Source organism: Hemibagrus wyckioides, linkage group LG21, assembly GCF_019097595.1.
Source record: "Hemibagrus wyckioides isolate EC202008001 linkage group LG21, SWU_Hwy_1.0, whole genome shotgun sequence".
NCBI lineage: Eukaryota > Metazoa > Chordata > Actinopteri > Siluriformes > Bagridae > Hemibagrus > Hemibagrus wyckioides.
In genome coordinates, this window is record NC_080730.1 from 19,831,149 (window position 1) to 19,859,076 (window position 27,928).

At 40.6% G+C, this 27,928-nt stretch overlaps 1 protein-coding gene across 1 annotated transcript in view; it reads right to left on the minus strand.

Moving 5' to 3' along the window:
- The window catches only part of cacna2d3 (calcium channel, voltage dependent, alpha2/delta subunit 3), a 68,789-nt gene extending 46,056 nt beyond the window's left edge, over nucleotides 1-22,733 (minus strand). The window contains exons 1-8 of the mRNA XM_058372856.1: nucleotides 22,365-22,733; nucleotides 20,113-20,194; nucleotides 15,373-15,489; nucleotides 12,365-12,424; nucleotides 9,413-9,575; nucleotides 7,757-7,888; nucleotides 7,036-7,096; nucleotides 5,476-5,626 (exon numbers count right to left, since the gene is read on the minus strand). Of these exons, the coding sequence (XP_058228839.1) occupies nucleotides 5,476-5,626; nucleotides 7,036-7,096; nucleotides 7,757-7,888; nucleotides 9,413-9,575; nucleotides 12,365-12,424; nucleotides 15,373-15,489; nucleotides 20,113-20,194; nucleotides 22,365-22,480 (882 nt within the window). The 5' untranslated portion in view covers nucleotides 22,481-22,733. The remainder of the gene's footprint in view (nucleotides 1-5,475; nucleotides 5,627-7,035; nucleotides 7,097-7,756; nucleotides 7,889-9,412; nucleotides 9,576-12,364; nucleotides 12,425-15,372; nucleotides 15,490-20,112; nucleotides 20,195-22,364) is intronic.
- Between the last annotated feature and the right edge of the window lie 5,195 nt (nucleotides 22,734-27,928).

Sequence of the window (27,928 nt, forward strand, 5' to 3'; positions counted from 1 at the left end):
CACTCACTCACTCTGTCACTCACTCACTCACTCACTCACTCACTCACTCAATCATTCACCCAGTGACTCACTCACTCACTCACTCTCTCACGAACTCACTCAATCACTCAATCATTCACCCAGTGACTCACTCACTCTCTCACTAATTCACTCAATCACTCTTTCACTCGGTTACTCACTCACTGTCTCACTCACTCAATCATTCACCCAGTGACTCACTCACTCACTCACTAACACACTCAATCATTCACCCAGTGACTCACTCACTCACTCTCTCACTAATTCACTCAATCACTCTTTCACTCAGTTACTCACTCACTGTCTCACTCACTCAATCATTCACCCAGTGACTCACTCACAAACTCACTCAATCATTCACCCAGTGACTCACTCACAAACTCACTCAATCATTCACCCAGTGACTCACTCACAAACTCACTCAATCATTCACCCAGTGACTCACTCACTCACTCACTCACTCTCTCACTAATTCACTCAATCACTCTTTCACTCAGTTACTCACTCACTGTCTCACTCACTCAATCATTCACCCAGTGACTCACTCACAAACTCACTCAATCATTCACCCAGTGACTCAATCACAAACTCACTCAATCATTCACCCAGTGACTCACTCACTCACTCACTCTCTCACTAATTCACTCAATCACTCTTTCACTCAGTTACTCACTCACTGTCTCACTCACTCACTCACTCACTCACTCTCTCACTCACTCACTCACTCACTCACTCAATCATTCACCCAGTGACTCACTCACTCTCTCACAAACTCAATCACTCACTCACTCACTCACTCACTCACTCAATCACTCAATCATTCACCCAGTGACTCACTCACTCACTCTCTCACTCACTCACTCACTCACTCACTCACTCACTCTCTCACTCACTCACTCACTCACTAACTCACTCAATCATTCACCCAGTGACTCACTCTCTCATGAACTCACTCAATCACTCAATCATTCACCCAGTGACTCACTCACTCACTCACTCACTCTCTCACGAATTCACTCAATCACTCAATCATTCACCCAGTGACTCACTCACTCACTCTCTCACTCACTCAATCATTCACCCAGTGACTCACTCACTCACTCTCTCACTAATTCACTCAATCACTCTTTCACTCAGTTACTCACTCACTGTCTCACTCACTCACTCACTCTCTCACTCACTCACTCTCTCACTCAATCATTCACCGAGGGACTCACTCACTCAATCACTCAATCATTCACCCAGTGACTCACTCACTCACTCACTCACTCAATCATTCACCCAGTGACTCACTCACTCTCTCACTCTCTCACTCACTCACTCACTCACTCAATCATTCACCCAGTGACTCACTCACTCTCTCACGAACTCACTCAATCATTCACCCAGTGACTCACTCACTCACTCACTCACTCACTCACTCAATCATTCACCCAGTGACTCACTCACTCACTCTCTCACTAATTCACTCAATCACTCTTTCACTCAGTTACTCACTCACTGTCTCACTCACTCACTCACTCACTCACTCTCTCACTCACTCACTCACTCACTCACTCACTCAATCATTCACCCAGTGACTCACTCACTCACTCACTCTCTCACTCACTCACTCACTCACTCACTCTCTCACAAACTCAATCACTCACTCACTCACTCACTCACTCTCTCACTCACTCACTCACTCACTCACTCACTCACTCAATCACTCAATCATTCACCCAGTGACTCACTCACTCACTCAATCATTCACCCAGTGACTCACTCTCTCACGAACTCACTCACTCACTCACTCACTCACTCACTCACTCACTCACTCTCTCACTCACTAACGCACTCAATCATTCACCCAGTGACTCACTCACTCTCTCACTAATTCACTCAATCACTCTTTCACTCGGTTACTCACTCACTGTCTCACTCACTCAATCATTCACCCAGTGACTCACTCACTCACTCACTAACACACTCAATCATTCACCCAGTGACTCACTCACTCACTCTCTCACTAATTCACTCAATCACTCTTTCACTCAGTTACTCACTCACTGTCTCACTCACTCAATCATTCACCCAGTGACTCACTCACAAACTCACTCAATCATTCACCCAGTGACTCACTCACAAACTCACTCAATCATTCACCCAGTGACTCACTCACAAACTCACTCAATCATTCACCCAGTGACTCACTCACTCACTCACTCACTCTCTCACTAATTCACTCAATCACTCTTTCACTCAGTTACTCACTCACTGTCTCACTCACTCAATCATTCACCCAGTGACTCACTCACTCACAAACTCACTCAATCATTCACCCAGTGACTCACTCACAAACTCACTCAATCATTCACCCAGTGACTCACTCACAAACTCACTCTCTCACTAATTCACTCAATCACTCTTTCACTCAGTTACTCACTCACTGTCTTACTCACTCACTCACTCACTCTCTCACGAACTCACTCACTCACTCACTCACTCACTCAATCACTCAATCATTCACCCAGGGACTCACTCACTCTCTCACGAACTCAATCACTCACTCACTCAATCACTCAATCATTCACCCAGTGACTCACTCACTCACTCTCTCACTCACTCACTCACTCACTCACTCTCTCACTCACTCACTCACTCACTCAATCACTCAATCATTCACCCAGTGACTCACTCACTCTCTCACTCACTCAATCATTCACCCAGTGACTCACTCTCTCACGAACTCACTCAATCATTCACCCAGTGACTCACTCACTCACTCACTCTCTCACTCACTCACTCACTCACTCACTCAATCATTCACCCAGTGACTCACTCACTCACTCTCTCACTCACTCAATCATTCACCCAGTGACTCACTCACTCACTCACTCACTCTCTCACTCACTCACTCACTCACTCAATCATTCACCCAGTGACTCACTCACTCACTCACTCTCTCTCTCACTCACTCACTCACTCACTCACTCAATCACTCAATCATTCACCCAGTGACTCACTCACTCACTCACTCTCTCACGAACTCAATCACTCACTCACTCACTCACTCACTCACTCACTCACTCACTCACTCACTCAATCATTCACCCAGTGACTCACTCACTCACTCACTCTCTCACGAACTCACTCAATCACTCAATCATTCACCCAGTGACTCACTCACTCACTCTCTCACTCACTCACTCACTCACTCTCTCACTAACGCACTCAATCATTCACCCAGTGACTCACTCACTCTCTCACTAATTCACTCAATCACTCTTTCACTCGGTTACTCACTCACTGTCTCACTCACTCAATCATTCACCCAGTGACTCACTCACTCACTCACTAACACACTCAATCATTCACCCAGTGACTCACTCACTCACTCTCTCACTAATTCACTCAATCACTCTTTCACTCAGTTACTCACTCACTGTCTCACTCACTCAATCATTCACCCAGTGACTCACTCACTCACTCACAAACTCACTCAATCATTCACCCAGTGACTCACTCACAAACTCACTCAATCATTCACCCAGTGACTCACTCACTCACTCACTCAATCATTCACCCAGTGACTCACTCACAAACTCACTCAATCATTCACCCAGTGACTCACTCACAAACTCACTCAATCATTCACCCAGTGACTCACTCACTCACTCACTCACTCACTCTCTCACTAATTCACTCAATCACTCTTTCACTCAGTTACTCACTCACTGTCTCACTCACTCAATCATTCACCCAGTGACTCACTCACTCACTCACTCACTCTCTCACTCACTCACTCTCTCACTAACTCACTCATTCACCCAGTGACTCACTCACTCACTCACTCACTCACAAACTCACTCAATCATTCACCCAGTGACTCACTCACTCACTCACTCACTCTCTCACTCACTCACTCTCTCACTAACTCACTCAATCATTCACCCAGTGACTCACTCACTCATTCGCTCTCTCACTAACTCACTCAATCATTCACCTAGTGACTCACTCACTCACTCACTCTCTCACTCAATCATTCACCCAGTGACTCACTCACAAACTCACTCAATCATTCACCCAGTGACTCACTCACAAACTCACTCAATCATTCACCCAGTGACTCACTCACTCACTCACTCTCTCACTAATTCACTCAATCACTCTTTCACTCAGTTACTCACTCACTGTCTCACTCACTCAATCATTCACCCAGTGACTCACTCACTCACTCACTCTCTCACTCACTCACTCTCTCACTAACTCACTCATTCACCCAGTGACTCACTCACTCACTCACTCACTCACAAACTCACTCAATCATTCACCCAGTGACTCACTCACTCACTCTCTCACTCACTCACTCTCTCACTAACTCACTCAATCATTCACCCAGTGACTCACTCACTCATTCGCTCTCTCACTAACTCACTCAATCATTCACCTAGTGACTCACTCACTCACTCACTCACTCACTCACTCACTCACTCACTCTCTCACTCAATCATTCACCCAGTGACTCACTCACTCACTCACTCTCTCACTAACTCACTCAATCATTCACTCACCCAGTGACTCACTCACTCACTCACTCACTCACTCACTCACTCACAAACTCACTCAATCATTCACCCAGTGACTCACTCACTCATTCGCTCTCTCACTAACTCACTCAATCATTCACCTAGTGACTCACTCACTCTCTCACTCATTCACCCAGTGACTCACTCACTCACTCACTCTCTCACTAACTCACTCAATCATTCACCCAGTGACTCACTCACTCACTCACTCACTCACTCACAAACTCACTCAATCATTCACCCAGTGACTCACTCACTCACTCTCTCACTCTCTCACTAACTCACTCATTCACCCAGTGACTCACTCACTCACTCACTCACAAACTCACTCAATCATTCACCCAGTGACTCACTCACTCACTCTCTCACTCACTCACTCTCTCACTAACTCACTCAATCATTCACCCAGTGACTCACTCACTCACTCATTCGCTCTCTCACTAACTCACTCAATCATTCACCTAGTGACTCACTCACTCACTCTCTCACTCAATCATTCACCCAGTGACTCACTCACTCACTCACTCACTCACTCTCTCACTCTCTCACTAACTCAATCATTCACCCAGTGACTCACTCACTCACTCACTCACTCACTCACTCACTCTCTCACTAACTCACTCAATCATTCACCCAGTGACTCACTCACTCACTCGGTAACTTACTCACTCACTGACACACTCACTCAAACACTCACTCAGTGACTCTCACATTCACTTACTCACTCACTCACTCACTCACTCACTCGGTGACTTACTATTTTAGTGACTCACTCATTTATTCATTCATTCACTCACTCACTCACTCACTCAGTGACACACTCATTCACTTACTCACTCACTCCCTACACCCTGTACATGAACAATCCACCCTGTTGTGTGTTACACACAGCGATGATGTTGAAGAAGTCGTCGTCTCCCAGCGTGTCCAGGATGGTGGAGACAGTCTGCCGGGCAATGGTGAGCCTCAGACCCTTCATACTTCCGCTCACGTCCACCAGAATCACCACGTCCTTGGGAGACGTAGCTGCCTGGATGTACCTTAGGAGGAAAAACAGAGTGATAATGAGTCTCATAAACACTGTATTACTGTCACAGCTGCTGTTCTAGAAAACGAATCAACACCTTCTGACCAATCACAATCCAGAATTCAACAGGACTGAGGTCTACTCATTAATGTCATCTCCTCAGACTGATATTGATTTATTCATTATGTCCTTAAATAGAATTTACTCAGCAAAATGTCTCAGCTGTGTCAGGAGCTTGGGGCAAAACAGCTGCTGGGAAGAAAGGTGATTTCCAGCATGAATGAATGAATGAATAATTGAGTGAGTGAGTGAGTGAGTGAGTGAGTGAGTGAGTGAGTGAGTGAGTGAGTGAATGTGTAGGTGAACAAGTGAGTCACTGAATGAGTGATTGAATTAGTGTGTCACTGAGTGAGTGAATGAATGAATAAGTGAGTGAGTGAGTGAATGTGTGAGTGTGTAGGTGAACAAGTGAGTCACTGAATGAGTGATTGAGTGAGTGAATGAATGAATGAATGAATGAATGAATGAATGAATGAGTGAGTGAGTGAGTGAGTGAGTGTGTGTGTCACTGAGTGAGTGAGTGAGTTAGTGAGTGAATGAATGAGTGAGTGAGTGAGTGAGTCACTGAATGAGTTAGTGAATGAGTGAATAAATGAGTGAATGAGTGAATAAATGAGTGAGTGAGTGAGTAAATGAGTGAGTGAGTGAGTGCGTCACTGAATGAGTGAGTGAGTGAGTGAGTGAGTGCGTCACTGAATGAGTGAGTGAGTGAGTGAGTAAATGAGTGAGTGAGTAAATGAGTGAGTGAGTAAATGAGTGAGTGAGTGAGTGCGTCACTGAATGAGTGAGTGAGTGAGTGAGTAAATGAGTGAGTGAGTGAGTGCGTCACTGAATGAGTGAGTGAGTGAGTGAGTAAATGAGTGCGTGAGTAAATGAGTGAGTGAGTGAGTGCATCACTGAATGAGTGAGTGAGTGAGTGAGTGAGTAAATGAGTGAGTGAGTGAGTGAGTAAATGAGTGCGTGAGTAAATGAGTGAGTGAGTGAGTGAGTGCGTCACTGAATGAGTGAGTGAGTGAGTAAATGAGTGAGTGAGTGCGTCACTGAATGAGTGAGTGAGTGAATGAGTGAGTGAGTAAATGAGTGCGTGAGTAAATGAGTGAGTGAGTGAGTGCGTCACTGAATGAGTGAGTGAGTGAGTGAGTGAGTGAATGAATTAATGAAAGAGTGAATTAGTAATTGAATGGATGTATGAATGAAGGAATGAATGGATGAAGGAATTCCTCCCCTCCTTCCTTCAGTGGTCCTCTGTTGTTTAATCTCTGGAAATTTAACAGTACTAAGCGCGTACATGGAGTTTATATTTCTACATTAAATGTGTTCACGGTTCATAAGACAGGATGAGGAAAGCTTTCTGCCTCGCACCATTTTCTGTTGCGGCAGTCGAAGGATATGACTCCGTGTTCATCAGGATGCCATTTCACACCTGTAGGGAGGAGAAAACACACAAGCCGTCTCAATGGTTATGCGGATGATTTTTCCCCCAAGCAACACAAAGATCAGCTAAACAGCAGTTCTGTGGGAATCATGGACTTTTCCATGTCCTCAGAGCATTTTGTTTGTGTTTATTTGCAGGAGGATCTAATTCATTACCCTCTGAGTTTAATATAGGTGTTGTTTTACCTGTGCTCTGTTAGAAAAACACAGATTTAACTCTATAAATGTGTCAGATGGCTCTTTTTAATGTTTTAATAGCAAAGAAAATAATGAACGATGTGCTGTATATTTGTGACAAATGGTTTACAGTAAATATATGATTTTCTGATCATTTTGTATAAAATCTGAGTTCTAAGTCTACTGATTTGTAGCAGGAATTATACAATTATGATGTCAAAAACACTTTTCTTCTTGTTCTTTTTTTTATTGTTCTTTTGAGATTCACTAAACCTTACATCTTATGAGACACATGACCTACAGATCTGCTATATTTCTACCTACAGCTTTCATATAAACACCTGAAATATCAATAACATATTGACCAAATGATGTGTGTTTGTCTGAAATTTGATTCATTTGAGCAGTTTCTCTCTCTCTAATGGCCTGTAAAAATAAAACAATAACAAAATCACACACACACACAGCTTACCTGGGTATTGTCTGAAAAAACCTTTAGCACTTCCAAAATACTGCCAGATGAGTGAGGGGTCCTTCTCGAAATTATCCACAAAGACCTTATTCAGAGCCTCAGACCAGTACACACCGTTCACTATATCAGGATCTGAAGAGACACGAATTATTATTTTTTAAATTTATTTTAATATTGGCCTGTAAACAGACGTCTAACCTCAGTTCAGTTATTATTCTTATTATACATGTTATATTTTTTGTGTGTTGTTACTGACTTTTCTGTAACACAAGAATCTCTCCGTCCGTCCTCTATCTATCTATCTATCTATCTATCTATCTATCTATCTATCTATCTATCTATCTATCTATCTATCTATCTATCTATCTATCTATCTATCTATCTATCTATCTATCTATCTATCTATCTATCTATTCATTTAGAGAAATTCCTAGAGTATGTTTCCTCCACTAGTAAACAGTGAAACTTCCTCTGATGTGCAGAATGATGTGGGCTGTTGTTAAAATCCTCTTTATCCACCATTACACCACAGCAGTTATTCAGTTCAGCTTTTCCACATTTTCTTATCATCGTATGTTGCCACTGAGCGACAGAGAACAGACAGTATTGCTGAAAAAGGGAAAAACATAAAACTATAAAACTATTGACCTTTGACCTTAATGTCCTTTTCTCCATTTGGTGAAGATCCTAAATCACCTCGGTCCCTTTGTTCCATTTAATGAAGTCCAACAATAAACTCACTGAGTAGAACAATAAAAGACCATCATAGACACACACACAAAGAAACTACAGGAGTGGAGGACAGTGAGGAGTGACCACACACACACACACACACACTCACACACACACACACAGGGTCTCTCTCCAGGCAATTATTGACCTGTAGTGGGGAGCTGACAATAAGCTAATCTTCTCCAGATCAGTGAAGCAGCACTTTAATATCACACACACACACACACGCATTTCTCATCATGCATGAAGGTTTTATGTTTACGTGTAAAATGCATGCCTCAGTGATAGATGTGTGTAGAAACATAACCCTGTTTTCCCACTAGTGAGTGAGTGAGTTAATGATGTCACTTCCTGTCCCTGGTGCATGTGCAAGACTGAGCTTGCTTAGTGGTTAAGGTGTTGGACTACTGTGTGAAAGGTTGTGTGATAGAATCCCAAGTCCACCAAGCTGCCACTGCTGGGCCCCTGAGTAAGGCCCTTAACTCTCAATTGCTCAGTTGTATAAAAATGAGATACTGTAAGTCGCTCTGGATAAGGGCGTCTGCTAAATGACAGAAATGTAAATTTGTTGTGTATCGGCTGATGCCTGTGGATGTGTTGGGTTTTTTTTTGTTCAATGCCATTGAGAAATATTAACATGCAAAATGTATAGTCTGAAGTCCATCATACAATTTATACCATAAACTACTAGAAGCTTTCAGAATCAGATGGAACTGCAGTTTCTTCCATTCTTCCATACAGAAAGTTCTGTAGAAATGAACTAAATACAAGAAATGCCCTAAATCCTATAATTTCGCCTTTCTGAAAAAAATAAATTAAACCCCAAATGTTGCTATCAATGAAATCACAGCTCCATGTCACAGGAGACAATAGTTCTGTGGTGTCCGAAGGCAGGGTTCAAGCCATGTGTGGTGTCCTGCTTACCTTTGTTGTACATGTTGGTGGGGACCTGCACCACACTCAGACTCAGGTTGACCGACAGATTGTTAAAGTGATCGTTCGGCTCCAAGAGAAACTCTCCTCCCAGCTCCACGCTGTTCCCGTCCTCATCCACTTCATTTATCAGGACAGCGTTGAAGTACTCATACTGCGCACACACACACACACACACACTTAAAATGCTTCAAGATACTACATTACACAGCTTTCTTTACTAAGGTTCTAATAGAAACCTTATTCAACCTTAAGATGAAGTTGTTCACACTTCATCATCAGGACACACACTTTTCACCTGGACACACACCTCTCACCTTCCCTGCAGCATCCCTCAAACGTGTGTGAATTCAGTTCTTTTTGTCTGATCATCCATTTGGTTAACCAGCTCTCACTGAAAAGTGCTGAAGAGGTCAGAAGACAGTCAACAGAAATAAATCTGCAGGTTTGTGGAATGTTTTGTAATGATAGATCCGTGTTGGTGTACATGGTTGTCGCGTGCGGTTCGGTTCAGTTTTAATTATATTGGAGAGGGAAGAGAAGTGGAGTGGAGTGAGGGACAGTAGAGGAGGAATAGAGGGCTGTCGTCCTCCTGAAGTCCAGCAGTGACAGCTCATCTCACGGCTCAACGCTCCTGAAACACGCTCAGAGAGCGGAGAGGAAAAAATGTGCAGACACAGCAGATCTTCCTGCACTGCACTCCAGCTGCTGCTACTGGTGAGTGTGAGTATACCTCTTTCTCTCTCTCTCTCTCTCTCTCTCTCTGTCCCTCTCTCTCTCTCTCTGTCTGTCCCTCTCTCTCTCACCCACACACACACACAATGTCAAGTCTGCATCTCAGTTACACACTCAGTGTCAATGAGCAAGTCTCTCTCTTTCTCTCCCTCTTTTTCTTCCTTTCTTTCTTTCTTTCTTTCTTTCTTTCTTTCTTTCTCTCTCTCTCTCTCTCTCACTCTCTCTCTCTCCCTCTTTTTCTTTCTTTCTTTCTCTCTCTCTCCCTCTCTTTCGTTTTCTCCCTCTTTCTCGCTCTCTCTTTCTCTTCCTCTTTTTCTTTCTTTCTTTCTTTCTTCCTCTTTTTCTTTCTTTCTTCCTCTTTTTCTTTCTTTCTTTCTTTCTCTCTCTCTCTCTCTCACACACACACGATGTCAAGTCTGCATCTGAGTTACACACTCAGTGTCAGTGAGCAAAGTCTCTCTCTCGCTCTCTCTTTCTCTCTCTCCACACAATTTTTTCCTTTGACAAATCTTTAATTTTATAACACAAAATAAATCCTTCTAAATTAATTCATGTAAATACACAAATAAACTGGATTATTTTATGATGTTACTCACATTACTGGGTAGATTTACTTATTTTTCTTTGGACAATTTAACTCAAGTTAGGTTCATTTAATGAAATAAATTTGAACGTTAGTTAATTTTTTTTTTTTTAGAAAATTGCATGGTTCCATGTACAGTGCTCTTTATAAGATGCGCAAATTCATAAAATAAATCTCTTTCTCTTGAAGGTTGGACAGTTCGGGATTATTGTTTGTAGGTAATTAGTGCAGATGCTGTAGCAGAGTTATAATGATGCATAGGGAAAAAATTATATATATATATATATATATTATTAATATAATGAAGTGAAATATTTCCAGCTCACGCGCTTCACACTGATTGCGTCATTAACCCTAATGCATATGCATGCAGAAATCCTTCACTCTTTGCTTTTTTTTGGTTTTGTTTTTTGTTTTTCCATTCGTGGTGAAGACAAATTGTTAACGAGTTCATTATTCCAGGGAAGCCGCCATCACTTTTTTAAACGCAATTTGCTCCGGTGAATTTTCCATTTAGGGCTCGGACACGACACATCATTAATCTTTTCTCTGAGCGCGGAGTGGTGGAGCTGCCGAGTTTCCACCCGGAGAAAACGTGCTCTCTGGAGTCGATCTGCTGCAGGACACACTCACACTCCACTCACTCCACTCACCCCAGCCCCACGACACTCTCACCCCAGCCCCGGGTGCACGTGCACGCAGGTCGAGCACCAAAAATGTTAAACATTTCTGAGAAAAAAACGTCTCTGAACATCCTAAAAACCCGAATAAGAAAACTAATAATAAAGCTTAACAAAGATCAAGCAACAACTAATTAAAACCTATTATATATTTAATTTATTGGGTTATTCTTTAGTTCGTACACAAAATGTTGAAGATGTTTTATCCCTAACACCTAAGATTTTTTTTACGTTTTTTTTTAATAGAAATGGCTTAATGTGAAAATACAGCATTTAATTTATATTTATTATATTTATCGTATTTTTCTTTTAATATTTTGATCTATAACGAATTGGAGATTTTTGTTATTTCTGGGTCTCTGTATTAGCTCTTTCGCATCATAAAGCTGTTTCCCTGTAATGGGTTTATACAGTGTGAGAAAAAAAGGGTGCTAAAGGTCCTAAAGGGAACCATCTTTCAGTGTGGACCTGGTGTTTACTGTACATTTACAAGGTACTTAATTCAATTCAATTTAATTTATTTGTATAGCGCTTTATTTTAACAATGGACTTCGTCTCAACGCAGCTTTAGAGAAGTATAAAAACAGAAAAGAAAAAAATATATATAAAGTTCTATGTTTTCCCTAATGAGCAAGCCTGCGGCGACTGTGGTAAGGGAAACTCCCAGTTTTACAGTCCAGTTATGAATAAAAGTACACAATTTCAACTCTAAAGATCTATTACAGTAGATAAATGAAGGGTGCCTTAATTTTTGGGATATTAAAAATATATATTATTAGGATTCCGTTGTCAATGGATAGTGTTTATATGTTAAACAAGTTAGGAGAGATTGTGTCACTCGATGTTTTTGTAATGTAAGCCAAGTTAAGGGGCTTTTTTTTCCAACAAAAATAAGATCCCCAGACTTTTCTGTAATCCATGCACATGTCCTGGAGCGGCTCGTACCTGCAGGTCAGGGTTCTCCTCGTGCTGTAAGTGCGCCTCCTCCGCCGCCTCCACCAGCCTCTGCAGAGAGAAAACCACGTGGAACTTTCTACTACACCAGCTTTCCAGTTTAAAATGTTAAAATATGAGGCTGTGTTTGTGTTACAGTCATGTACTAATTAGCGTTACACCCGTGCGAGCTGACAAGTCCCGGTGATCAAATCAAACAAACAATTATTTAACCTACTTACAGGGTAATTGAGGTCTCTCTTCTATTACTGGGTCACCTTAGCTCGCGCGCGCGCGCGCGTGCTTGCGTGTGTGTGTGTGTGATTGCCGGAGGACAGAAATTAAAATGTCGCAGTAGGGGTCGGGTGAAATGGGTGCAACGTAAACAAAAATCGAGGCAGTGTAGACCTGGAACAGGATATTTTGGACAATCAATTTGCAGTTTCCCTTTAAAGCGTTTTCCATTTCTCAAGACTGACGTGTTTAGGGGGGAAATACACTAGAAAACGTTTAATGATAAATAGAAATGATTTTTCTATTTCAATTCAAAATGACAGCGATAAAAAAAATGCTCCCCTTTTCCTCTGTGCCCTGCATTTCCCGAGTTGTTCCTCTGCACACTGCTGTATATTTACCAAGACACAGTGCTGGTGATCTTTTAAGAACATTATAATAAGCCTGTAAAATAAACTTGTATTTTTCCGACATGGACATTTGAAACGCTTGCATCAAGTTCTGTAATGATCACAAAAATATTACTTATAGAGAGCAAACATATCTATTCGTGCACTGTATTCATCTCTGAAATAAAACTGTAGTTTAAAAAAATCACGTGCACCAAGGTCATTTTATTAGCTTTCAAATATCCTCCTTCAGTTTCTGACCAGTTACACAGAAGACGTGTTTGGTATTGCACTGGTCATATGGTAATATTAAAAAAAAAGTTTTAAATATATGTACAATATATTAATATTATAGATATTGATTATTAGAGATAATAGATATTGTGCGCGAAAATCTGCAAAAGGTTTTGCAGTCTATGTCGGTTTTGTAGATGTTAATTCAAGATTCCGCAGTCCCGAATTAATCACTACATTTTGTATACTGAGGCACACACACACACACACACACACACACACACACACACTGCAGGTATGCTTTATTTCTCTTTGTAATACAGATATGCGACGCTGCGGCTCCGAGATAACGGAATTTGTGTCACATCACTAACACACATCACATTCACATCTAAACACAGGACAGCGATATGGCGGGGACACGGACACACACTCATTCATACACCATCATAGGATGGGTTCTACGTCTCTGCTGGAAAACTGCGGCTTTATCCGGGTAATAAAAAATGAAATGAAATAAAGGATTCGAGAGAAAAGCTTTAAATAAATAAATAAATAAATAAATAAATAAAAAGCAATAACACACCGCAGGACACACTGACTTTATTATATTAGCTACAGTCTAATAGGTTAGAAGTAACATTGATGTATTATAATAAGAAGAATAAGACTGTAATATATATGCATGGATATTTTCTTGAAATCCGTGCACTATATAAAGAATTAAGAATAAAGAATTTACAGCTTAGTTTGAAATGAAATGTTTGCTTTAGTGTTTTCAGTTGAATTAAAAACTGAACTTATTTCATGAAGGATAAAATAAATGTGTGTTGTGTGGAAACAGCCTGAGAGTTGCATTTCTTTAATGGAAAAAATTTCCTCCATCACTACCCCCTTGATCATTTCGGCTCTAACTGCTGCCACATGAACAGTGCAGATCTGCTGACAGATGGATCCAGCTGTAGCCCAGATGTAGGAAATGATATGCTTGTTATTGTTGCAAAAACATGACTTTCATTATCTGTATGTGTGTTTATCTATAAGCTACATCCTTTTCTTTCTCTAGCAGTTGTCTCTAACCTCTAGCAGTTGTAGCATGGTTAGCTTTATGAATAATAATTAATCCATAATCAATAGCACCTGTTAAAAATATTCAATTAAGATGATAAACACTTTACACAGGGTTACTGGGGAGTCAGTTCCACTATAGCCTTTGCCATGCTACACTAGCAGCTAATATAATCTAATATAATTGAGGTGATGCTAATGCTTTCTAGAATAAAGGTACTGCAGTCTGTTTCAGTAATGTGTTTAATCATCTCAGACTCACTTCTGAACATGAACATGGTACTGATTCAGTCTCTCTCTCTCCTAACTTCACTCCTGAACACAGACATTGTACTGACTCAGACTCACTCCTGATCTAACATAGTGTACTGACTCAAACTCACTCCTGATCCAATGTAGTATACTGACTCAAACTCACTCCTGATCCAGTGTAGTGCACTGACTCAGACTCACTCCTGATCTACCATAGTGTACTGACTCAGACTCATTCCTGATCCAATGTAGTGTACTGACTCAGACGTAGTGTACTGACTCAAACGTAGTGTACTGACTCCGTAATCTATGGAGAGCACTGATCTGAACTGAATTCATGGAATGCGCTGATTCAAACTCACTCCTGAATGTTTAGATGGTACTGTCTCAGACTCATTCTTGAACCCAGAGATTGTACTGACAGGGACTCACTTTTAGAATCTATGCAGCCTTAGACTCTCTCCAAACACCAAAGTATAAAAGTAAATTTTTCAGTCCACTCCTGAGCCCATGGAATGTTGCTCAGACTGCTCTCAGTCCAGGATTGGTACTGCATACAAATATAAGTCTCACTTCTGAATCTGTGGAGCATACCAACTCATACTCATGAATCCAGAGAATCCATTCACTAATGAATTTGTGGAACTTACTAAACGCCTTAACAGCCACCTGAACTCCAAGAACATACTGAAGGCTCAGATTCACCATGAACAGTTTCCTAAAAAGCTTAGACTTACACCTGAACCTTGATGGAATGACGAAACTCAGATGGAAACACAGACACTAAGCTGATCTGCTCAGTGATATAGATTTAGACATGCTGTACTGAATGCTCATACTCACCCGTGCAGCTTGCGCTTTGCTGCGGAACATTTCGGCCATTTTCTCAGAGATGCTCTGCACCAGCTTGGCTCCGTCAGCCTCCTCCATCTGAACTTTGCGCTCATACTCCTTACATTTCTGAAGGGAAACAAGTAACAACAACCTTATCAGACAAAGATAAAACAAGAACACTGAACTATTACTTTGTTTCATGGTTTTGTGAAATAAATAGTTTATTTGCAGAGCGAATGTCAACGTGGTAGAGAGATAAAAATGGAGGTAGACAGACAGTCCTGAGATTTTATCTCCAACCATATGTATGTGTTCTCCCTTATGATCTGAGCAACAGGACCTGAGTGAAGATTTCAGATAAAACATTTCAGGTGCATGTCCAACATCTTACAAAATAATGATGTAGTGCAGTATCCACTATATAGCCAAAGGTTTTGGGACGTCTGCCTTTACATGCACATGAATGTAATATAGAGTTGTCCCACCCTTTGCAGCTATAACAGCTTCAACTCTTCTAGGAAGGCTTTCCACAAGGTTTAGGAGTGTGTTTATGGGAATTTTTTTGACTATTTCTCTAGAAGCACATTTGTGAGGTCAGACACTGATGTTGGACGAGAAGGTCTGGCTCGCAGTCTCCGCTCTAATTCATCCCAAAGGTGTTCTACGGGGTTGAGGTCAGGACTCTGTGAAGTTCCTCCACACCAAACTCACTCATCCATGTCTTTATGGACCTTGCTTTGTGCACTGGTGTGCAGTCATGTTGGAACAGGAAGGGGTCATCCCCAAACTGTTCCCACAAAGCATGAAATTGTCCAAAATGTCTTGGTATGCTGAAGCATTATGGGTTCCTTCCACTGGAAGTAAGGGGCTGAGCCCAACCCTTGAAAACAACACCTGAATTCAATTGAATTGAATTGGGACAGTGTCCCAAAACTTTCAACATAGTGAATGTCCAAGAGCCATCTGAGATTTGAACCTATAATCTGTGCCTGAGGGATGCAGGGTGGTAAGATGAGAAGACGAGTAAGCAGACTATGGACCATACTTAGTGAGAATGGACGAAAGATGCTGATTTCTTCCTCCCACACATTTTACCACTGATGATCTCATCTCTTGTGATCTGATTTGCTGACAAGCTGTATTTATGATCTCTCGTTGGTCACAGAGATGCCTCTGGTCTCATTATGGGGCTCCGTCTCAGCTCTCTGACTGGTTGAGAAGCTGCTGCAAATTTGTGCAATTGGCTGAAGATCAGACTGACGAGGGGTGGGTCAATGTCTGCACCAGAAAAAAAAACAGTTTGGAGCTCAAGCCACACGTGGACGGAGAATAATTGAAATGGAGTCTGAACGCGGGAGAAAGATAATAACGCGTCAAGCCTGGGTGGCTTGGGATAATGAGCTACATTTCAGACAATGCTGAGCCTGCAGAACACACACACACACACACACATGTTTTCAACACAACGTATGCATACAGAACAAAAATGCTAATGTTTACACTAAGGACATTACTCAAAATATAATACACCACTTTCCCACACATAAATGCCCCCTCACAATACAGCAAACATCTGTTCTGTTCTTTTTATGGGCAGCAAAGCAACAAATCCTACACAAATCCAGACGCATGTTCCTGCACTGAGCACTGGAGCCCACACCACCCCGAACACATAACACACATCCCATTACAGTGAGAAGGAGTCGGGGGGAGAGTTACTGAGGTGGAACACTTCATTTCACGCCTGTCCTCCCCTCCCCTCCCCACATCCCGTCTTCCTCTCTCTCTCTCTCTCTCTCTCTCTCTCCACCATGCTGTAATTCACAGGCCTTCATCAGTAGCCATGATCGTCCTGCTGGCTCGGGTAATGAGAAGAAGAGCCACCCCGTTTTTCAGGAGCTGTCAGATGCATCTGCCTTGTTTACAACAACGTTTAGAAGTCTTTTTCTCTCCAGATATAAACTGTGTTGTAACACTGATATTATATTAAAAGAGTTTTTATCTTTTTGTCACTATATTGTATATTTTCTTTTAATAATTAAGCTCAAATCCAGAATTATGAATTGTTTTCTCCTAAAAGAATCTCTTGTAAGAAAAAGAGAAATCTTCAGTTGATGGATAATTAAGGGTTATATTAAGGCAGTAATGAAAGCTACAGCTACAGCACTAAGATGCAAAGCTACTTTTCCTGCTGAGGAAAGGCAGGAAAGGCTTAGGTGTGAAAAATTCAGCAGGTCCCTTTAAGAGAATGCTTAAAGGTTGTGTGTAGAATCCCATTACTATAGCTGCAGGCTAAAAAGCTTTTATCATTAAATGAACTCTTAAGCACCCCTCCCTCAAGAGCCCTCTATTTCTAAGAGTGTACAAAGCACCAAGATATATAAATGTTAAAAATGTGAAATACTTGAGGAATTAAAACAGACTTTTTTGTAAAAATAAGTGTAATCCTCACACATATGCAGCTCAGAAAAGGTTCTTCAAGGGTTTTTAGGAAACATAGAAAACAGCTCAAGCTCAGCTATTGCCGAAAGGAACTGTAATGCAGGGGTGCCAATATTTTCAAGCATTAATGCGAACATTGTAATTATTAAATCGTCATACATCGCAAGGAACTTCCTGATCTCGCCGATTGACAGGCGTCCAGGGGTTATGTTTACACACAGCTCCGGTTATTCAATTTATCTCTTCCTGGCTGATTCTGTCCAGAGAGAATTGAAGATGAGACGAGAAAAAGCTCAGTGTGTAATGAGCCGTAACTAGAACACACGCGCACACACACACACACACACACACACACACACACTGAGTAACAGCTGAGTCTCTCTGACACACACCTGAGTCTTTTCCAACTGAACCATCTGTGTGCAGCTAAGCGACTGAGAGGCTACACAATACAATACACTTCCACCCTGAAGCTACTGAAGCTACTGTGCTGTGCATGCTGTGTTAGAGTGCTTACAGGATATCACACTTGAAAAGAGAAAGGGGGGGGGGGTGAATGACAAGAAGCAATTCATACAGAAAGAAAAGGCAGGCAGAAAAGAACAAAAAAAAGATAATGTGTAAGCATTGTTAAGAGAAAGAAAAAAAGAAAGACAGAGTCACAGATAGAGAGAAAGACTGAAAGATCCCATTTAATGCTCTGGACTAGTGACTGAAGAGTTCAAATCTTGGTACTGCTAAGCTAGTCCACTCCGTCAGCTCCAGTCTAAGTTGCATAGGATGAAAATATCAGTCATGTAAATCTGAGCTGTCTTTTACACCATTACAGGTTCTTAAACCTTTATATTGATCTGCTAGTGAAACCTTCACTGGTCCCATGTAGATCAGAGTGTTTTCCTATAGATAGATAGATAGATAGATAGATAGATAGATAGATAGATAGATAGATAGATAGATAGATAGATAGATACCAGCATCACGGACAGGTGCAGTGCATTGTGGGATTTCAGTGCATTGCACAGCCTCTGCATGGTTTATGTGTGCACTCTGTAGTGAATATGGTGTGAGATCTGGACACTCTGTAGTGAATATGGTGTGAGATTTGGACACTCTGTAGTGAATATGGTGTGAGATTTGGACACTCTGTAGTGAATATGGTGTGAGATTTGGACACTGTAGTGAATATGGTGTGAGATTTGGACACTGTAGTGAATATGGTGTGAGATTTGGACACTGTAGTGAATATGGTGTGAGATTTGGACACTGTAGTGAATATAGTGTGAGATTTGGACATTGTAGTGAATATGGTGTGAGATTTGGACACTGTAGTGAATATGGTGTGAGATTTGGACACTGTAGTGAATATAGTGTGAGATTTGGACACTGTAGTGAATATGGTGTGAGATTTGGACACTCTGTAGTGAATATGGTGTGAGATTTGGACACTGTAGTGAATATAGTGTGAGATTTGGACACTGTAGTGAATATGGTGTGAGATTTGGACACTGTAGTGAATATAGTGTGAGATTTGGACACTGTAGTGAATATAGTGTGAGATTTGGACACTGTAGTGAATATGGTGTGAGATTTGGACACTGTAGTGAATATGGTGTGAGATTTGGACACTCTGTAGTGAATATGGTGTGAGATTTGGACACTGTAGTGAATATGGTGTGAGATTTGGACACTCTGTAGTGAATATGGTGTGAGATTTGGACACTGTAGTGAATATAGTGTGAGATTTGGACACTGTAGTGAATATGGTGTGAGATTTGGACTCTGTAGTGAATATAGTGTGAGATTTGGACACTGTAGTGAATATGGTGTGAGATTTGGACACTCTGTAGTGAATATGGTGTGAGATTTGGACACTCTGTAGTGAATATAGTGTGAGATTTGGACACTGTAGTGAATATGGTGTGAGATTTGGACACTGTAGTGAATATAGTGTGAGATTTGGACACTGTAGTGAATATGGTGTGAGATTTGGACACTGTAGTGAATATGGTGTGAGATTTGGACACTGTAGTGAATATGGTGTGAGTTCTAAAAACCCTGTAATGAATATGGTGTGAGGTTTGGACACTCTGTAGTGAACATGGTGTGAGATTTGGACACTGTAGTGACCATGGAGTGAGATTTGGACACTGTAGTGAACATGGTGTGAGATTTGGACACTGTAGTGAACATGGTGTGAGTTTTGGACACTCTGCTCGTGAATATGGTGTGAGTTTTGGACACTGTAGTGAACATGGTGTGACATTTGGAGATAATGACAGAGAGGAGATGCCGGAGGACAGACAGTACCTTCTGCAGTAGCTGTGAGCCGGAGTATTTAGTGGCGATGGATTTGATTTCACCACCGAACGCTGAAGCCCACAGTTTAACGCTGCGCAAAAACAGAGAAGGAATGCACTTCATTAAACCCACAGCACTGAGAAATGACTTCAGATGCAGGGAAGTGACTGATTACAACTATATTAGGATTCAGGGTTTGTCTCAGAGTTCCTTTGTGTAAAAGTGTTAAAATCATGTAAAAGGAAAAATGTACAGGCCTACTGTTTTAAATACTGTTTACTGAAAGACTTTTCTTTAATCTAAAAAAATAAAAAATCAATTAATTAATTAAATAATAATTTTATTTATTTTATTTTTACACTATTTTTTTTTATTTACTAATTCTCATTCCTAATGCAGTAACCAGCGATTGTAGAAATATATCTCATTGTTCTGAGTCCTAAATATTAAACGGTGTGGGAGTTTATGTTTTATATTTCATATTTTCTCTCATTGCAGTACACTGTAAACAGCTGAGCCTGCTGGCTCGCGCCGAGTTAAATCTCGGGCACGCGCTCGAATTTGAATTTGAATTTGAATTTTGACGGTTTAAACTCTAACGGTTAAGTAGAGTAGCAGAGGGCTAGCTGAAGGAGTAGCGTTTATAAATATTATAAAACAAAATATGACACTAAAAACCGTGTTTTACAGATACAACAGCGACAAACTATATTAAATATAATGTTTTGCTTTTTTTTGCGTTAGTTCATCAGTATTAACAGTAGGTGAGTAGTTAGATAACGTCTGCTGGTCGACTTGTTAGTTTGTTATAGTGCGCTTTTAGCATTTTATTTAACTAGCTAGAAAATTAGCATGTCAACCGTACCTGGACAAATAAACGAATAACTAGCAAATGTGTTACAAATTTCAAACTTTGTTTATTTTTTCTCAGTTTCTCTAGGTCATAATCTTCATCATCATCATCATCATTACAAGAGGAAACCAGGGAAGCTGCTGCAGGTCTGAATCCCATCCGTATTTCATTTAATGACCGTGTTTTTTCTCCTAAATCATTTTTATATGATTGTTGCATTGGTGTCTGTGTTATAAAGCTAATAATTCAGCACAAACGCGCATTTACTTTAAATCTATTATCCTACAAATGTGCGAACAGGACAAAATGTTTATACAATTTATTACATTATTTCTACCATATTTCTATATTGAATATTTTTCTGTATAGAAGCTGCAGCTGTTTTTGTGAGACTGGGATTAAATGTGTAAAAGCTTCATGGTTTCATTTCGGATTGTAGTAAAGATGCTAAAAAAAATACTCCAACCTCAACCCCGATCACAGAAACCGAGTGTGTGATTAAATAAAATTCATAAGAAATAAACTCGATGTTTAGGAAAGTGTTTATTAATAATTTAACGTGTGAAAACCTGAACACTGCGGAATCGATGACATTTTCGTGGCTGATTCAAGATAATACTACTACTACTACTACTACTACTACTAATAATAATAATAATAATAATAAAAGGATGTTTGCGGCTTATTTTATTTTTCAATAAGTTTATTAAACAAATATGTAGAAATATATAGTAGATATAGTTTCATTATTAAAAACAAAATAAATCCGCGTATTTAATTACATTTTCAAAGACATTAAATACTTGTTAAATGTTATTGTATTCTGTGTTAAATCATGAATTCCTCCTTTATTAAGCCTTCGGATTAATAAATATGAGGATATGAGTGTATTAATTTATTTTAAATGAATCTTAAAAATGACTCTAAAGTCGGGACATTTTTACACAATTTATCTCTTCTTTAAAAATGTATTCTTTAATTGGTGTTGATATTGATGACATTTAAAAAAAATAATAAGCCTTATAATAGCATTACGGTGTGACTGTTAATACACACTATTCAGGTCCGAGTATTAAACACGTATAATGGTTAAATAAACCCGACGGTGTCCACATTAACATCTTATCCAGTTTTAGAAAATCTAATTAGTTTATTTTATTTAGTCACGCCAATGACACTAAACACTATTTGATGCTCAAAACAATGATTTCTCTTCCAGAAAGCACCAATCCAAAATCCCGCACTGACCACCGCCGCACCGGACACTCTTTCGCTCGGTGTTGGCACGTGCTGAGCACGGCGGTGGGTGGATTTGGGTTTCTCCGTCGCCAGCGCTGATTATTTTCAGGTGACGGTGTAGCCTACGTGATCATTTCGCGCCGTAACGGTTGCAACTGGTCCTACTCACACTCCGAGCGGGATTCCGTGCTGTGACCCGCGTGCCGCCGCCGCCGCCGAGCACAGCGCGAGCCAGAACAGCATCGGGCGCGCGCGCAACTCCAGTCCGCTCCGCAGCCGCCGCATCTTTTTACCGCTCCGTCGCCTTCACTCTCTCTAGGTCTTTCTCTCTCTCTCACACACACACACACACACACTCTATCTGTCTCTGTGTTTTTTCTCCCTTTTTCAGCTTTCCCACACCGGCTCGCTGTCACACAGATCACCAGCTCTTCTCCAGCGGAGGAAAATGAGCGAGCTGTCCATTGACCGAGGTGAGAATTTCTCCGGTAGAGACGAAAAATCAGCGGAACGGTTAGACCTCAAATGAAGCGTTCAGCATCCGGCTATGTTTCTATTATCACTGCTTTAAAGTGTTACCCCTTCCTCTCGTCTCTCTCTCTCTCTCTCTCTCTCTCTCTCTCTCTCCCCCCCCCCAACCCCACTGCACCCAGGGGCAGGTTCATCTTCTACAAAGACGGAGGCATGAATCTGGATATACTAATATACATGTGTACTAAAATGAGTTAAGGTTTTAAAAAAAAAGACTATTTTTAGAGCAATGTTTCTAACACACACCTTTCTGTATCGGTATAAAATCCCTAATGATTATATCCCACCTCAGTGATATTGTTCAGTACCCTTGTTTTCTCTGAGTCTAATTTATACTGGATATGTCATTGAGATGGTGAATGTTTATTTAACATTTAAGGAAAGAGTGTCAGAGCTCGGCAAAAGTCAGCAGGGTTTCTGAAAGCTTAAGGCCAGATGAGATTATTAGATAATGCTTTAACTTTAACTTTTTTTTTTTTTTCAATTAACTGAAAGAGAGAAAACAGACATCAGTAAGGGAAAGAATGTTTGTAGTTGCTATAAAAAAAGTGACAGCAGGAGCGAACTTGTGTCACAGGTTGTTTAACTTGTTTCCATGACGTTAAACCTAACTAAATATAAATGTAAACAATTGCAATGACAGATTGTTGTGGTATAAGAGGAATAAAGCATTTCATGACGTGCAGTTATGTGAAAATAATAATGCAAGGTGGTACATGTAACATACCCACCTGTCGTCGATTAATTTCCCATAACAGCACAACACAGTGATGTTTTATTCCTTAACCTGCAAATAATAATAATGTGTGAGATGCACTTCTGTATATTTCTAATGTAGACAAGACTTTATACTGAATACTGACACAGCAGAGTAAATGTTTATTAATTGCAGGTTTCCACTTTCACTTGAGCTGTATTTCTAATGGGGCATCGCTCTCTCTCTCTCTCTCTCTCTCTCTCTCTCTCTCTCTCTCTTTCTCTCTCTCTGTCTCTCTCTTTCATCGTCTCTGTTGGTGAATTACAGAAATCTGAATGATTTGAGATGGAAAGTTGACTGATTTAGGACTGGATTTAGAGCTTTGTATTGATTTATTTTCACACAGCAGCAGAACTGCAGAAAGACGAAGACGATGTGGAGTTAATTAGATTAGACTCAGTGTCGTCTAATGAGATAATGATCATTGGCCGGTTAATTATTGACAAGTGACTCAGTGTCCAGAGGGTCCAGCCGGTCATATTTTATTGTCAGTCATGTCACATTTCATTTATGTTTAGGACCACGCACAGACACAACACTCATATCTCAATTGTTTTGGGTCAGAGTGCTGTTAAGATTCTCTTCTATGAGTGTGCAGTTTAGTTGAGAAAAATATAAATTTTTATTTAGTAAAATGGTTTATTAAGTCTGAATGTAAGCAATGCATTAAATTAATTGGCTTTACATTTTCTGCAGGAGTTTATGTCTGGATCTCCTAGTGGGTGTGGATGACTAACAGAATGCAGTAATTCACCTTAATTTATTGTTAGTGGATCTTCATCATGTAATCTGACATGAAGCACACACATTATCACACAATCAGTATTTTATTGGAAACAGATTTTGCCGATATAAAGCTGTTTCAGTTTTGCTGAATTTGATGTTTAATGACACACCAGTCAAACAGCTGCAACATTTAAAATGGTATTTTCAAAAATAATCTACTCAAATTAAACATTGGACTAAATAAATGATCTTGTACCAAAGGATTTTGACATCTAATGAGCTACATTTAATTTATCGTGTGATGTAAAATATTTATACTGTAAGTTATCATTATAATGATACCATAGAGTCACATCCTGTTCCTTTGACTGAATGTGTGAAGAAGCCAGGAGTGAGACTCCCAAACAGCTTAATTCCACTGCACTAGCGGAGACCACGGGTCATGCCTCATGCTCTTATTGTTCTCTCAGCCATTATGACCATTTTGTATTTAACATCTGTTCTTCTGAATTCTACAGCAATCACGGTCACCCTTCGGCACAAGCAGATGTGTCAGCCACTGAAATTCGCCCTGGTCAACGTTTCTCCAGGCAGTCTGGATCTGCAGCCCGCTAACAGGCGGTTTGCCATCTGCTGCGACCAATGCTGCATGCTGCTGCCGCTGGAGTCCAGGAGTTGTAAGTATGAATCTGACTTTACACAGTTGATTTGCTTTGGGTTTTCATGTCAGCAGATGAGAGCTGATTTTGACACAACATAGCTGAGCATGAATTCATTCCTAGGAAAATCTTGCAGAAACTATTGTGCATCCTTATTTTGTTGCATGATATAATATATTGCTGTCTAATTATGTTTATAGGTTGCCAATTAAGCTAAACAGTTAAAGCCATAGTCACAGAGATGATCTAATCTAAGCTCAAGACTTGACGAATACAGATACAATTGCTGCTTTGGTTCATAAGAAATAAAGTGATAAATTGTACCTGCACACTTAATTAAACAATCCAAATACTAGAAATGAAACCCCACTGTCAGAGGGAAGAGTATAGCTGAAAACATTCTAAAAAAAAATGTCTTTCATTTCGTTCTTTGGGTAGAAATAAAGCTACATGAAAAAGTTAAACAAAACTCAATCACTCGATGACAGAGAACTCAACTCAAAGCAGTAGCAGGAAGTGGACCAGACATGCCACACTAAATGAGCTGTTACTATACAAACAACACCATGTTAGACGAATACATTAATATAACCCAAACAACCAACCGAGCTGCTGTTAGGAAAAAATAAATCACTGCTTTCTGATTTGAGATATCAATGCTGCTGTTGTATAAAATATACTTTTAGTTATAGTTTTAGGAATCCAATGTGAAAAAAATGTGAAATAAAACTTTTACAGTCCTGAATGGGGAGCGTGTCTTATTTTTTTGTCTCATGTCTAGTTTTCTGGCAGATGATAAGACAGAGGCTCAGACTGTTGGATAATCATGGTGGTGGTGGTGAACTGGATGCATCACTCAGGCTCTCTCCATTACACAAACGTCAGCTCTGTAGTGGCAGTGATCGCTGTAACGCTGAACAAACAGGTGAACCACACACGCTTTATACATTCTTTACACTCTTGTACTGTATAGCACTCTACAGCAGAGATTTCTCTTTCAGGATAAACATTTTTATATAAAAATATATGAGAAGGTTGAGCTATAGGTTAATTAATCAGAGGAAAAATCTCCAAATATCTTCACAGTGGTGTGGTGTTATTGAATAGTGTTCAGGTTAGCATTGTTGGTGATTAACAGCATCGTTCAGGTTGAGCCAGATAATTTTAAGCAGTGATAAAAAAAATAATGAGTCTATATTTTCACACACTATTTGACAGCTCCATGCTGACTAGTACTGTCTGTAATGATTAGAATGTAAACGCACTGGTGACATAAATATACAGTGGTGCCATCTGCTGGTTAAACTACGCAAGACACAGATTAGAGTCAGGAGTTATATTGTGCAAAACGGGCTTCTATACCAGATGTAATACACCGATCAGGCATAACATTGTGAGCAGTGAGAGGTGAAGTGAATAAGACTGATGATCTCCTCATCATGGCACCTGTTAGTGGGTGGGATATATTAGGCAGAAAGTGAACATTTTGTCCTCAAAGTTGATGTGTTAGAAGCAGGAAAGATGGACAAGTGTAAGAATTTGAGCGAGTTTGACGAATGGCCAAATTGTGATGGGTAGAAGACTGGTTTAGAGCATCTCCAAAACTGCAGCTCTTGTGGGGTGTTCCCGGTCTGCAGTGGTCAGTATATATCAAAAGTGGTCTAAGGAAGGAACAGTGGTGAACCGGTGACAGGGTCATGGGCGGTCAAGGCTCATTGATGCACGTGGGAAGAGAAGGCTGACCCGTGTGATCCGATCCAACAGACGAGCTACTGTTGCTCAAATTGCAGAAGTTAATGCTGGTTCTGATAGAAAGGTGTCAGAATACACACCGCATGACAGTTTGTATGTTGTGTATGAGGCTGCATAGCCACAGACCAGTCAGGGTGCCAATGCTGACCCCTGTGCACCACTGAAAGTGCCAACAATGGGCATGTGAGCATCAGAACTGGACCATAAAGAAATGGAAGAAGGTGTCCTGGTCTGATGAATCACGTTTTCTTTTACATCACGTGGACGGACGGGTGTGTGTGCGTCTCTTACCTGGGGAACACATGAAACCAAGATGCACTATGGGAAGAAGACAAGCCGGAGGCAGTGTCATGTTTTGTTCAGTGTTCTGCTGGGAAACCTTGGGTCCTGTCATCCATGTGGATGTTCCTTTGACACGTACCACAACACTTACAGACCATCTACACCCTTTCATGGAAACGCCATTCCCTGATGGCTGTGGCCTCTTTCAGCAGGATAATGCGCAGTGACACAAAACAGAAATGGTTCAGGAATGGTTTGATGACCACAACAACCAGTTGAGGTGTTGATTTGGCCTCCAAATTTCCCAGATCTCAATCCAATCCAGCATCTGTGAGATGTGCTGGACAAACAAGTCTGATCCATGGAGGCCCCATCTCACAACTTACAGGACTTAAAGGATCTGCTGCTAACATCTTGGTGACAGATCCCACAGCACACCTTCAGGGATCTAGTGGAGTCCATCAGGGTTTTGGCAGCAAAAGGGGGACCAACAAAATATTAGGCAGCTGGTCATAATGCATAATGCCTGGTTCGTGTATATCCTAGTCTCTGTCTTCAACCAGCTTTACATATACTGTGTGCACTGGCCACAAATTTATGAATAAAACAATAATGTATAATCGCATTATCAAGTGTTAACCAGATGAGCATGGGTTCATTTTTGTGTCAGGTTTTTGTAAAAGAAAAATTTCTTTCTAACTGTGCAACAAGTTAGTTTCTGTTCTTGATTGAGGTATAAAAAAATATACTTATCATGTTACTCAAATATACAGAAATTCCTTTGTCATGTGGTGGATAATTTACTGATCATTACAAAGTACTGACACTGGAGACTCATTCCTTAAACATTGTATTATAGAAAACTTACTGTTTATTATTAGCTGTAGATTATGTGGAGCGTTCTGCTGTAAACCATAACATATTACTACAAATGCATTAATACAAACCTGCGATTTGTAGCTGCACTACTCTCAGAGCTGCTGTCATAGAAAATGAATCAATACCTGACCACCAATCACATAACAG